At 45.1% G+C, this 14,615-nt stretch overlaps 1 protein-coding gene across 1 annotated transcript; it reads left to right on the top strand.

Annotated features, from left to right (window-relative positions):
• The first annotated feature begins 1,581 nt into the window (after positions 1-1,581).
• Positions 1,582-14,363, top strand: LOC103093607 (hornerin-like). The gene is made up of 3 exons (XM_056819435.1): positions 1,582-2,158; positions 3,050-3,209; positions 4,921-14,363. The coding sequence occupies exons 2-3, from the start codon at positions 3,072-3,074 to the stop codon at positions 13,258-13,260; spliced, it is 8,478 nt and encodes a 2,825-aa protein (XP_056675413.1). The 5' UTR covers positions 1,582-2,158; positions 3,050-3,071; the 3' UTR covers positions 13,261-14,363.
• Positions 14,364-14,615: the final 252 nt, after the last annotated feature.

Here is a 14,615-nt window from a genome sequence, read left to right as displayed (position 1 = left end):
CCAATATTTTTTATGAAAGGGATTGCATAATTGGAAGATGCGAGACAGGAAAAAGTGGGAATCTGGGGATGTATCCCCACCTGACTTGGTGGTAAAAAGAGAAGATAATTTTTTTTTAATATCTCAATAGAAAGGAAAATTTGGGAGAGTAAGATAAAATCAGTGGAGGCAAGGGTTGAAGGAAATAGAAATCAAGTCTCACCCTAGAAGGGGAAGTTGAGATGCCATTAAAAATAACTACCATATCATGAGTGGAGGGAAGGGCTGTGGATCTCTTGGAAAAAAGATTCCTTATAATGAATTTCATATGACTGATTTGAGCATAATAAGAGACTGAATTATCTCAAGCAAAGATTGTACCTCCCAAGACTTCATCTCATCCTAGGAAAAGTATAGATCACTGGAAGGCAGCGAGAATCCAAAATGGTAGGAAGAACCTAGAATCAAAGAGAGAATAACTTCACCTAAGAGGCTCAATGATCATAGTAAGAGTATGGGGTAGGAGTAACCATCAGAACTCGGGAAATCAATGTCACCAATGATTATTAATGCAAAAACATTTAACAGCATCCTAGAATAAGCTTGCTGGCTATATTTAGTGTGCCCCAGATTAGGCAAAACCATGCTTTATGTCTCATCCTAAAAATCACCCTGGGATTCTTATTGAGAGCCATAATTTGCTATGTGATTTCTTTCTTTTTTTTTATTTGGAATATTTTTCCATGGTTACATGATTCATGATACCCCCCACCCTTTCCTCCTCCCTCCCAGAGTTGACAAGCAATTCCACTGGGTTATACATGTATCATTGTTCAAAACATATTTCCATGTTATTAATATTTGCAATAAAGTGAGGTTTTAACATCAAAACCCTAATCATACCCCCATAGAACCATGTGATCGATCATATGTTTTTCTTCTGTGTTTCTACTCCCACAGTTCTTTCTCTGGAGGTAGACACATTCTTTCTCATAAGTCCCTCGGAATTGTCCTGTATCATGGCATTGCTGCTAGTAGAAAAATTATTACATTCAATTGTGCCATAATATATCTGTTTCTGTGTACAACGTTCTCCTGGTTCTGCTCCTTTCACTATGCATCAATTCCTGGAGGTCGTTCCAGTTCACATGGAATCCCTCCAGTTCATTATTCCTTTGAGCACAATAGTATTCCATCACCAACATATACCACAATTTGTTCAGCCATTCCCCAATTGAAGGGCATCCCCTCATTTTCCAATTTTTTCCCACCACAAAGAGCGCAGCTATAAATGTTTTTGTACAAGTCTTTTTCCTTATTTTCTCTTTGGGGTACAAACTGAGCAGTGGTATGGCTGGGTCAAAGGACCAGCATTCTTTTTAAGCCCTTTGTGCACAGTTCCAAATTGCCCTCCAGAATGGTTGGTCCAATTCACAACTCCACCTTCCTCTCTCTACACACCATATCTTCTCCACCCAATTTCCTGTTATTTGATCTAGGAACCATGATCAAATCAATACTATCATTATTTCTGGCAAAAGCATGTCAGGAAATTTTCCTATGGCTCCCCTCCCATCCCACTGGCTTCCCAGATCATAACACCCTTTCTTAGCCACAACTCCCCTTTAGGTATTGTTCCCTCTTATTTGAATAGGAGCTGACTTAGGGCACGTACTATTTTGTGGTTGTATTTGTGTAACAAGCACAGGGCTTGCCACATGGTAAGAGCTTAATGAATGTTTTTCATTTGTTTATGTCATTTATTTATTTGGAAAACTAGGAGATTGGACTATGAAGTTGCTATGGTCCTTTCCAGTTCTACATCCTCTAATCCTATGACCCTTGCCTTAGAAGTTATGATACCCATAGAGGTCCTTGTGCAAAATGTCCCAATACACTGGTAGCTAGGGGCTAATATTGGCCCCAAATTAGGGAACTACTAATGTAATCACAGATGAGTAAGTGAGAAGCAGTTAGCTAAACAAAGGTCCCTGATGACAAGGGTGGAGGGAGAGGTGGCACCGGGTTTGGTTGAGAATGAATCAGACCATCCCACAGAAAGGGTGTTGCCATCCTAAGATGGACAATTAAACACAGTATAAAAAGCCCAGCATCTCAGACACTTGGTACCCTGCAGGTCGCTTGAATTTTCTTCCTGCTTGTTCCTTTGGTGAATTAGGTAAGTGGGGACCTATTCAGTTTTACTAAGATTTCAGGCACCTCGGGTTTATGCAGAAGTAATCCTAGGATTAGGGTGAGTGGTACAGGAACTCCAAAATGGAGCTAGAAGAACAGAGTTTTAGCTCTTCTACTAGATATGTGGCCTTAGGCTATTAAATAGTGCCATAGTGCAGAGAGCACAGGGCCTAGAATCAGAAAGACCTTAATTCAAATTTGAATTCTTAAACTTACTAGCTGAATGAGCCTGGGCAAGTCATTAAACCTCTATCTGCCTCAGTTTCCTCATCTGTAAAGTAAGGATCATAATAGCACCTACCTCTTAAGTTTGTAGCAAAAATCAAAGAAAATATTTGCAGTGAGCTTAGCACAGAACTGGGCACATAGTAGGCACCTTATAAATGCTCATTCTATTTTCTTCCCTTTTGCACACCTTCTTCCCTTAAGAATGGCATTTGAATTGTCTGAGCCTCACTCTACCTATCTGTAAAGTGAGGATAGAGGACAAGACAGTCTGTAAGGTCCTTTCTAGCTCTGACTGTTGAAATGCACATAATGTGCTTACCATAAACTGGAGGTTTGACTTCACCTCCTGGGGGCTTTGATTTTACTTTTACTTTTCACTTTTTCCTTTAAGGCCATTTTTAGTAAAAGGGTAGTATTTCCTTCCAGTCCTGGCTTACTGCAGGACATGGAGCTTAATATGTCTAGGAGGGTTTCATTGGATTAATAAGGATGAATCATCCCTACTCCATCTTGTCCCAGCTAACTGACTGCTTCCAGGGTGAAAGAGATGAGATGAGAAATAAATTCAAGAGTATTATTCCTGATGATTACTACTGAGACTTTTTAAAGGAGGAAAAGAATAACAGTCAAATTTTCCCTCATCCAGGTTCACTGAATTGTGCACCAAGATGTCTCAACTCTTGACAAGCATTACCACCATCTTGGATGTTTTCTATCAATATTGTGGTGAAGACGAGGAGTGTGACACGATGAGCCAAAGTGAACTGAAGAAATTTCTGGAAAATGAACTGCGCTTTATTCTGAAGGTGAGATCTTTCTGTTAGATCCAATGGTCTATGACAACAAGCAGGCCTTTTTCTTTCCCTTTGGTATTTTTTTATGTTCAGCTGGGTGGTATAATAGGTGAGTACTAGAGGAAGGAAGAACTTAGATCAAATCCTGTTTTGGGACTAAGTTGTATAAACCTGAGCAAGTTACTTACTTAACCTATTTCGGTCTCAGTTTCTTCATTTGTAAAATTGGGGAGGGGGGAATAATACCAACTTTACAGGGATATAGTAAAGGTCACCATGAAAGTGTGTTTATATGTATAAATATATGAAATAAAAGTATACTCTGAATAGCTAGTTGTTTGTTTCTAATAACTAGGAAGCAAAAGATTCACATAATTGTTTTTCCATCTCTGACTCCTTTAGAAGTCATTCTAGAATTTAGCATAGCAATAATAGTATCTGATGTTGAGTGAGGTAGTAGATAATAAGCTGGTTTTGAAACTAGCTTATAATCCAGTGGGGTATTGGATAATGAGTTGATCTGGAACTCAAAAAGATTTGTATTCAATTCTCACTACTAACACATACAGACAATATGATCCTGGGCAAGTCACAACCTCTAAATTAAAGAGAACTCTCTAGGACTATGTATTGTAAAATTTCTAAGCTGAATTAGTAAAGTGAGAATTCCTTACTTGAGAGCAGACATTCAGTGGTTCTCTGACAGTCTTAAGGGCATAGAGAATTTTACAAACCTAATCTTATTTGCTCCAGAAAAAAAACCTAGCATCTAGAGATATTACTCCCATTTTATAGATGAGAAGCTGAGGATGAAAATGATTAAGTGATTTGCCCATGATCAAAAAGTTAGTTAGTATCAAAGTTAGGAACATGAACACAGATTTTCTGAACTTAAGCACAAATAATTAACAAATACAATAACTATGCTATACATTAAGTAAATGCTTGTGAGATGGAGTTGAATTGAATTGAATTCAATAGAACAGAATTGGAAAATTGAAATCTACAGGCCTGAGAACGGGAAGAAAAAGATTTTGTTCCACTGGAACACAGGCAAAGTTTATTCTCTGGTGATGTCCACCATTTTTATCTGCCTTTCTTAAGTAATCCCATCCCTATTGCAAACTTCCACAAACCAGTGTTCTATTTATTGTGATTATTCCTGTAATTAGGAAAACTAATCAAAACTAATTCATACTAATAAGCCAGTACTATGCACAGGAGAAAAGACAACTTCTAGAGAAAGCCAGAAAATGGGTAGTGGTAGAATTTCAGGTTTGTAATCAATAACTCATATGGGGAGGTTGAATGACACAAATCACTTTGTAGAAGAGAACATTTTATCAACTGTAAATGAAAATTTTTCAGAGGGTGAGAGAAAAAAAAGATGAAAAGAAAGATAATCAAATTTATTGATTGGTGATTCCCCCAAAGATTTGATGCAAATATAGCATACTGTTTCTATTTGTTTCTTAGAAGTTCCAAAAGAACCAGTTGTCATATATTCACTTGATTTCTTACCCATTAGTATCCCACCACCCCCTCATGCTGCTTGTTCCCTGAAACCATTATGCCAAGTGTCAATGAGCAGAACAATGGGAGGTAGCAGAGATTGGTTGGAGTTCATCTAGGCATAATACGAAACACCATTGGACAGTCCTTCCATTAGTGAAGATGTATTTGAGACTCAGTGGTTTTCTTTCTGCATTTTGCTCTTGAACAGAATCCAGAAGATCCTGATACTGTGGATGTTATCATGCTTAATATGGATCAAGATCGGGATAAGAGAGTGGACTTTCCTGAATTCCTATTGCTGATATTCAAGATAACAATGTCCTTCAACAAAGCCTTGAAGAGGAAATACATGCAAAGTAAAAATAATGGGGAGGATGAGAATGAATCAGAAGAAGAGCAAGAAGAAGAAGAAGAAGGTAAAGGATGGGACACAGATTCCAGTAATTCAACTTGGAATAGTGAAAAAGAATATGGGACCTTCAGAACTGGTCAATCGAAGAAAAAGCAGAAAGTCAGGGATAGGGAGAGTGTGCATAGAAGAGAAGATTCTCAGGGCTTAGGAAAGAGAAAGAGCTCAGAGAAGAAACATCACAGGACTGAGTCAAGCAATACAGGAAGGAATGATGAAGATGAATATAGAATCATTCCAAGAAAATCTAAAGGAAAGAGGCATAATTCAGAGAAAAGCCCTTCCAAAAGACTTGGAAGAGAAGAAAGTGAAACAGACTCTGAGAAATCAACTCAAAAGAGTGGGAAAAGATATAAATCAAACAAAGCTCCAAAAAAAGGATTTAATACAGAAGAAAATGAATGTACAAAAAAGTGCCATTTTGTGACTTTTGAAAGACAAAAGGGAATTTACGACTTTTCGGGGTCTTCAAGAAAAGGGAAAGATAGTGCCCTCCCTGAATCTGGATCAGAGTCAGATTCAGGGTCTGGGAAACAGGGCTCAAGCTCAGGTCAATCCTCCTCTCAGAGAAGACAGGGGTCCAGCTCAGGGAGGAAATCAGACAGCTCTGGAGGGAAAGGACATAGTTCTGGCTCCCAGCAGTCCTCCAGTTCTGGCAAGGATGGGTCAGGATCAGGGCGGTCATCCAGCAGCCATGGGCATGGATCCAGTTCAGGTGGCAAGTCAAGCAGTTCTGGAGGAAGAGGCCATAGTTCCAGTTCCCAACAATCCACCAGTTTGGGCCAACATGGCTCACACTCTGGCTATGGCTCTGACTCTGGCTCTGGCTCTGACTCTGGATCTGGATCTGGTTCTGACTCAGGCTCTGAATATGTCTCAGATCATGGCTCAGGTCAGTCTTCAGGCTCTAGGCAAGGGGGCTCTAGATCACGTCATTCTTCTAGCTCTGGGAAACATGGTTCAAAGTCAGGGCAGTCATCCTCTCACAGAAGACAGGGGTCCAGCTCAGGGAGGAAATCAGACAGCTCTGGAGGGAAAGGACATAGTTCTGGCTCCCAGCAGTCCTCCAGTTCTGGCAAGGATGGGTCAGGATCAGGGCGGTCATCCAGCAGCCATGGGCATGGATCCAGTTCAGGTGGCAAGTCAAGCAGTTCTGGAGGAAGAGGCCATAGTTCCAGTTCCCAACAATCCACCAGTTTGGGCCAACATGGCTCACACTCTGGCTATGGCTCTGACTCTGGCTCTGGCTCTGGCTCTGGATCTGGTTCTGACTCAGGCTCTGAATATGGCTCAGATTATGGCTCAGGTCAGTCTTCAGGCTCTAGGCAAGGGGGCTCTAGATCAGGTCATTCTTCTAGCTCTGGGAAACATGGTTCAAAGTCAGGGCAGTCATCCTCTCACAGAAGACAGGGGTCCAGCTCAGGGAGGAAATCGGACAGCTCTGGAGGGAAAGGACATAGTTCTGGCTCCCAGCAGTCCTCCAGTTCTGGTAAGGATGGGTCAGGATCAGGGCGGTCATCCAGCAGCCATGGGCATGGAACCAGTTCAGGTGGCAAATCTAGCAGTTCTAAAGGACAAGGGCAGAAGTCCACTTCAGAATGGTCCTCATCTTTTGCCTCAGTAAGATCCTCCTCAATAGGAAGAACTAAATCTCCTTCAAGAACAAAGTCAGGAAGCTCTGGAAGTAAAGGAGGTAGTTCCAGTTCCCATCAGTCCTCCAGTTCTGTCAAGGATAGGTCAGGATCAGGACGGTCATCAAGCAGCCATGGGCATGGATCCAGTTCAAGTGGCAAGTCAAGCAGTTCAAGAGGAAGAGGCCATAGTTCCAGTTCACAACAATCCACCAGATTGGGCCAACATGGCTCACACTCTGGCTATGGCTCTGACTCTGGCTCTGCCTCTGCCTCTGCCTCTGGCTCTGGCTCTGAATCTGATTTTGACTCAGACTCTGAATATGTCTCAGATCATGGCTCAGGTCAGTCTTCAGGCTCTAGGCAAAGGGGCTCTAGATCAGGTCATTCCTCTAGCTCTGGGAAACATGGTTCAAAGTCAGGGCAGTCATCCTCTCACAGAGGACAGGGGTCCAGCTCAGGGAGGAAATCAGACAGCTCTGGAGGGAAAGGACATAGTTCTGGCTCCCAGCAGTCCTCCAGTTCTGGCAAGGATGGGTCAGGATCAGGGCGGTCATCCAGCAGCCATGGGCATGGATCCAGTTCAGGTGGCAAGTCAAGCAGTTCTGGAGGAAGAGGCCATAGTTCCAGTTCCCAACAATCCACCAGTTTGGGCCAACATGGCTCACACTCTGGCTATGGCTCTGACTCTGGCTCTGGCTCTGGCTCTGGTTCTGAATCAGGCTCTGAATATGTCTCAGATCATGGCTCAGGTCAGTCTTCAGGCTCTAGGCAAGGGGGCTCTAGATCAGGTCATTCTTCTAGCTCTGGGAAACATGGTTCAAAGTCAGGGCAGTCATCCTCTCACAGAGGACAGGGGTCCAGCTCAGGGAGGAAATCAGACAGCTCTGGAGGGAAAGGACATAGTTCTGGCTCCCAGCAGTCCTCCAGTTCTGGCAAGGATGGGTCAGGATCAGGGCGGTCATCCAGCAGCCATGGGCATGGATCCAGTTCAGGTGGCAAGTCAAGCAGTTCTGGAGGAAGAGGCCATAGTTCCAGTTCCCAACAATCCACCAGTTTGGGCCAACATGGCTCACACTCTGGCTATGGCTCTGACTCTGGCTCTGGCTCTGGCTCTGGTTCTGAATCAGGCTCTGAATATGTCTCAGATCATGGCTCAGGTCAGTCTTCAGGCTCTAGGCAAGGGGGCTCTAGATCAGGTCATTCTTCTAGCTCTGGGAAACATGGTTCAAAGTCAGGGCAGTCATCCTCTCACAGAGGACAGGGGTCCAGCTCAGGGAGGAAATCAGACAGCTCTGGAGGGAAAGGACATAGTTCTGGCTCCCAGCAGTCCTCCAGTTCTGGCAAGGATGGGTCAGGATCAGGGCGGTCATCCAGCAGCCATGGGCATGGGTCCAGTTCAGGTGGCAAATCTAGCAGTTCTAAAGGACAAGGACAGAAGTCCACTTCGGAATGGTCCTCATCTTTTGCCTCAGTAAGATCCTCCTCAATAGGAAGAACTAAATCTCCTTCAAGAACAAAGTCAGGAAGCTCTGGAAGTAAAGGAGGTAGTTCTAGTTCCCATCAGTCCTCCAGTTCTGTCAAGGATAGGTCAGGATCAGGACGGTCATCAAGCAGCCATGGGCATGGATCCAGTTCAAGTGGCAAGTCAAGCAGTTCAAGAGGAAGAGGCCATAGTTCCAGTTCACAACAATCCACCAGATTGGGCCAACATGGCTCACACTCTGGCTATGGCTCTGACTCTGGCTCTGCCTCTGCCTCTGCCTCTGGCTCTGGCTCTGAATCTGATTTTGACTCAGACTCTGAATATGTCTCAGATCATGGCTCAGGTCAGTCTTCAGGCTCTAGGCAAAGGGGCTCTAGATCAGGTCATTCCTCTAGCTCTGGGAAACATGGTTCAAAGTCAGGGCAGTCATCTTCTCACAGAGGACAGGGGTCCAGCTCAGGGAGGAAATCGGACAGCTCTGGAGGGAAAGGACATAGTTCTGGCTCCCAGCAGTCCTCCAGTTCTGGCAAGGATGGGTCAGGATCAGGGCGGTCATCCAGCAGCCATGGGCATGGATCCAGTTCAGGTGGCAAGTCAAGCAGTTCTGGAGGAAGAGGCCATAGTTCCAGTTCCCAACAATCCACCAGTTTGGGCCAACATGGCTCACACTCTGGCTATGGCTCTGACTCTGGCTCTGGCTCTGGCTCTGGTTCTGAATCAGGCTCTGAATATGTCTCAGATCATGGCTCAGGTCAGTCTTCAGGCTCTAGGCAAGGGGGCTCTAGATCAGGTCATTCTTCTAGCTCTGGGAAACATGGTTCAAAGTCAGGGCAGTCATCCTCTCACAGAGGACAGGGGTCCAGCTCAGGGAGGAAATCAGACAGCTCTGGAGGGAAAGGACATAGTTCTGGCTCCCAGCAGTCCTCCAGTTCTGGCAAGGATGGGTCAGGATCAGGGCGGTCATCCAGCAGCCATGGGCATGGATCCAGTTCAGGTGGCAAGTCAAGCAGTTCTGGAGGAAGAGGCCATAGTTCCAGTTCCCAACAATCCACCAGTTTGGGCCAACATGGCTCACACTCTGGCTATGGCTCTGACTCTGGCTCTGGCTCTGGCTCTGGTTCTGAATCAGGCTCTGAATATGTCTCAGATCATGGCTCAGGTCAGTCTTCAGGCTCTAGGCAAGGGGGCTCTAGATCAGGTCATTCTTCTAGCTCTGGGAAACATGGTTCAAAGTCAGGGCAGTCATCCTCTCACAGAGGACAGGGGTCCAGCTCAGGGAGGAAATCAGACAGCTCTGGAGGGAAAGGACATAGTTCTGGCTCCCAGCAGTCCTCCAGTTCTGGCAAGGATGGGTCAGGATCAGGGCGGTCATCCAGCAGCCATGGGCATGGATCCAGTTCAGGTGGCAAATCTAGCAGTTCTAAAGGACAAGGACAGAAGTCCACTTCGGAATGGTCCTCATCTTTTGCCTCAGTAAGATCCTCCTCAATAGGAAGAACTAAATCTCCTTCAAGAACAAAGTCAGGAAGCTCTGGAAGTAAAGGAGGTAGTTCCAGTTCCCATCAGTCCTCCAGTTCTGTCAAGGATGGGTCAGGATCAGGACGGTCATCAAGCAGCCATGGGCATGGATCCAGTTCAAGTGGCAAGTCAAGCAGTTCTAGAGGAAGAGGCCATAGTTCCAGTTCCCAACAATCCACCAGTTTGGGCCAACATGGCTCACACTCTGGCTATGGCTCTGACTCTGGCTCTGGCTCTGGCTCTGAATCTGATTTTGACTCAGACTCTGAATATGTCTCAGATCATGGCTCAGGTCAGTATTCAGGCTCTAGGCAAAGGGGCTCTAGATCAGGTCATTCTTCTAGCTCTGGGAAACATGGTTCAAAGTCAGGGCAGTCATCCTCTCACAGAAGACAGGGGTCCAGCTCAGGGAGGAAATCAGACAGCTCTGGAGGGAAAGGACATAGTTCTGGCTCCCAGCAGTCCTCCAGTTCTGGCAAGGATGGGTCAGGATCAGGGCGGTCATCCAGCAGCCATGGGCATGGATCCAGTTCAGGTGGCAAGTCAAGCAGTTCTGGAGGAAGAGGCCATAGTTCCAGTTCCCAACAATCCACCAGTTTGGGCCAACATGGCTCACACTCTGGCTATGGCTCTGACTCTGGCTCTGGCTCTGGCTCTGCCTCTGGATCTGGATCCGGTTCTGACTCAGGCTCTGAATATGGCTCAGATCATGGCTCAGGTCAGTCTTCAGGCTCTAGGCAAGGGGGCTCTAGATCAGGTCATTCTTCTAGCTCTGGGAAACATGGTTCAAAGTCAGGGCAGTCATCCTCTCACAGAGGACAGGGGTCCAGCTCAGGGAGGAAATCAGACAGCTCTGGAGGGAAAGGACATAGTTCTGGCTCCCAGCAGTCCTCCAGTTCTGGCAAGGATGGGTCAGGATCAGGGCGGTCATCCAGCAGCCATGGGCATGGATCCAGTTCAGGTGGCAAATCTAGCAGTTCTAAAGGACAAGGGCAGAAGTCCACTTCAGAATGGTCCTCATCTTTTGCCTCAGTAAGATCCTCCTCAATAGGAAGAACTAAATCTCCTTCAAGAACAAAGTCAGGAAGCTCTGGAAGTAAAGGAGGTAGTTCCAGTTCCCATCAGTCCTCCAGTTCTGTCAAGGATGGGTCAGGATCAGGACGGTCATCAAGCAGCCATGGGCATGGATCCAGTTCAAGTGGCAAGTCAAGCAGTTCAAGAGGAAGAGGCCATAGTTCCAGTTCACAACAATCCACCAGATTGGGCCAACATGGCTCACACTCTGGCTATGGCTCTGACTCTGGCTCTGCCTCTGCCTCTGCCTCTGGCTCTGGCTCTGGCTCTGGATCTGATTTTGACTCAGACTCTGAATATGTCTCAGATCATGGCTCAGGTCAGTCTTCAGGCTCTAGGCAAAGGGGCTCTAGATCAGGTCATTCCTCTAGCTCTGGGAAACATGGTTCAAAGTCAGGGCAGACATCCTCTCACAGAGGACAGGGGTCCAGCTCAGGGAGGAAATCAGACAGCTCTGGAGGGAAAGGACATAGTTCTGGCTCCCAGCAGTCCTCCAGTTCTGGCAAGGATGGGTCAGGATCAGGGCGGTCATCCAGCAGCCATGGGCATGGATCCAGTTCAGGTGGCAAGTCAAGCAGTTCTGGAGGAAGAGGCCATAGTTCCAGTTCCCAACAATCCACCAGTTTGGGCCAACATGGCTCACACTCTGGCTATGGCTCTGACTCTGGCTCTGGCTCTGACTCTGGATCTGGTTCTGACTCAGGCTCTGAATATGGCTCAGATCATGGCTCAGGTCAGTCTTCAGGCTCTAGGCAAGGGGGCTCTAGATCAGGTCATTCTTCTAGCTCTGGGAAACATGGTTCAAAGTCAGGGCAGTCATCCTCTCACAGAGGACAGGGGTCCAGCTCAGGGAGGAAATCAGACAGCTCTGGAGGGAAAGGACATAGTTCTGGCTCCCAGCAGTCCTCCAGTTCTGGCAAGGATGGGTCAGGATCAGGGCGGTCATCCAGCAGCCATGGGCATGGAACCAGTTCAGGTGGCAAATCTAGCAGTTCTAAAGGACAAGGGCAGAAGTCCACTTCGGAATGGTCCTCATCTTTTGCCTCAGTAAGATCCTCCTCAATAGGAAGAACTAAATCTCCTTCAAGAACAAAGTCAGGAAGCTATGGAAGTAAAGGAGGTAGTTCCAGTTCCCATCAGTCCTCCAGTTCTGTCAAGGATGGGTCAGGATCAGGACAGTCATCAAGCAGCCATGGGCATGGATCCAGTTCAAGTGGCAAGTCAAGCAGTTCTAGAGGAAGAGGCCATAGTTCCAGTTCCCAACAATCCACCAGTTTGGGCCAACATGGCTCACACTCTGGCTATGGCTCTGACTCTGGCTCTGGCTCTGGCTCTGAATCTGATTTTGACTCAGACTCTGAATATGTCTCAGATCATGGCTCAGGTCAGTCTTCAGGCTCTAGGCAAAGGGGCTCTAGATCAGGTCATTCTTCTAGCTCTGGGAAACATGGTTCAAAGTCAGGGCAGTCATCCTCTCACAGAAGACAGGGGTCCAGCTCAGGGAGGAAATCAGACAGCTATGGAGGGAAAGGACATAGTTCTGGCTCCCAGCAGTCCTCCAGTTCTGGCAAGGATGGGGCAGGATCAGGGCGGTCATCCAGCAGCCATGGGCATGGATCCAGTTCAGGTGGCAAGTCAAGCAGTTCTGGAGGAAGAGGCCATAGTTCCAGTTCCCAACAATCCACCAGTTTGGGCCAACATGGCTCACACTCTGGCTATGGCTCTGACTCTGGCTCTGGCTCTGGCTCTGGATCTGGTTCTGACTCAGGCTCTGAATATGGCTCAGATCATGGCTCAGGTCAGTCTTCAGGCTCTAGGCAAGGGGGCTCTAGATCAGGTCATTCTTCTAGCTCTGGGAAACATGGTTCAAAGTCAGGGCAGTCATCCTCTCACAGAGGACTGGGGTCCAGCTCAGGGAGGAAATCAGACAGCTCTGGAGGGAAAGGACATAGTTCTGGCTCCCAGCAGTCCTCCAGTTCTGGCAAGGATGGGGCAGGATCAGGGCGGTCATCCAGCAGCCATGGGCATGGAACCAGTTCAGGTGGCAAGTCAAGCAGTTCTGGAGGAAGAGGCCATAGTTCCAGTTCTCAACAATCCACCAGTTTGGGCCAGCATGGCTCACATTCTGGCTATGGCTCTGACTCTGGCTCTGGCTCTGGCTCTGGCTCTGGATCTGGATCTGATTTTGACTCAGACTCTGAATATGGCTCAGATTATGGCTCTGGTCAGTCTTCAGGCTCTAGGCAAAGGGGCTCTAGATCAGGTCATTCCTCTAGCTCTGGGAAACCTGGTTCAAAGTCAGGGCAGTCATCCTCTCACAGAGGACAGGGGTCCAGCTCAGGGAGGAAATCGGACAGCTCTGGAGGGAAAGGACATAGTTCTGGGTCACAGAAGTCTTCTACGTCAGGCAAATCCATTGTCTTCTTTTAGTTTGGCAGACACAGTAAATCAAACACACCATATTTCTCTGATTCTTCTTTGACAAAGGAAACACTTTTGGTTGGGCATCTATTCATTTTACACTCTTTCATATATTTTTGACAATGATTATACCTTAAATCACTGATGGTGTTTTCTTATTAAAGGCCATTTTAAAACTGACCCTGAATTAAGAGAAAAAATTAATTATACAAGCCATGACCATGTCTTTCATAACACTTCTGTAATCAAAATTATCTTTTTAAATCATTCTTCAATTCAACATAAAATTTTGTGATTTTCCTTCTATTTGTCTTTGATTTCTTCTAGCTATGCCATTTCGTACTGTATCTTATAGCTTTCTTTATTAGGACATTGTGTGGGTAATAAATAAAAAGAGCTAAATACAGTCTGCTATTCATTAGGAAACAAAGTTAGTATATTAAATCCTTGACTTAACAATGGAGTTTTTCTTCATTAGGAAACAATTCATGGAACTGCATTGTAGTTTTACATTGATATTTTATTTGTGCAATAATCTCCAGTGCGAAAAAGTTTGTTGATTAGATTCTCAGGCCTTAAAAAGTCAAATTTGTTCTTACATCACTACGTTCCCAATCTAATGCTATTCCATGGCAGAATGGGTATAGATCGTAAAGGCAAGACTCAATTTTCAATGCTTTTTAAGCTCATCATTATCACCAAATCTTGACTCCTTAGAGCACCTTAGGCAAATCAACAATTTTTGAGTGGAATTGAGACTGTCCTTCCTTAGAGATTTATAATATGGTTATATTTGAAAGGTAGAAATTTTTTCCATATTATTTCAAAGAGCAGAAATGTTTCCTCTAACAACAATAAAAATTTTTCATTCAGAATCTTTTCTAGACTGTAAAGAAATATATTGGACTATTTCTCAACATCTGAGGTTAGACTGCTTCTTTCTTTCACTAGCCTTTCCACAAAAGAGAAGGTTATTTCTAAGGAGAAATATATATGTTACTTTTATTTTAATTCTTATAATTGACTCTGACAATCTCAAGATTATTATTGATCTTTCCTTCCTTTAGGATATGTGATGAATTTTGAAAATTGAATTTCATTATAATTGACAATAAAAAATTGCATGTCAAATAATATGGTTTGTGTCCTCACTGTTTCACAGCAAGAAATAAGATCTTTATTCTTCCCCTGCTGTGGGAAGCAAATGTAGGAAGGAAAATGTAGCAGTGGAATGGAAGAAAAGAACATGTAGCTAGTTATAAGAAATGACTCATGGACTTCCTAGCCTGAGAGAAAGAGCATGAAAAATTCATGCTGAGCAAAATTGGGTGAAAATTCAGGGAAAACAAAATACATATCATATG

Source organism: Monodelphis domestica, chromosome 2, assembly GCF_027887165.1.
Source record: "Monodelphis domestica isolate mMonDom1 chromosome 2, mMonDom1.pri, whole genome shotgun sequence".
Classification (NCBI taxonomy): Eukaryota; Metazoa; Chordata; class Mammalia; order Didelphimorphia; family Didelphidae; genus Monodelphis; species Monodelphis domestica.
The sequence above is the reverse complement of the archived record's forward strand: the minus strand, read 5'-3'. Positions and strand labels throughout refer to the sequence as shown.

What these genes read in the sequence shown, in the direction of transcription:
- LOC103093607 (XM_056819435.1), top strand. Translation starts at nt 3,072, where the DNA reads ATGTCTCAACTCTTGACAAGCATTACCACCATCTTGGATGTTTTCTAT. An exon ending in AACTGCGCTTTATTCTGAAG is followed by an intron (nt 3,210 to 4,920) that starts GTGAGATCTTTC and finishes GCTCTTGAACAG; the next exon opens with AATCCAGAAGATCCTGATAC.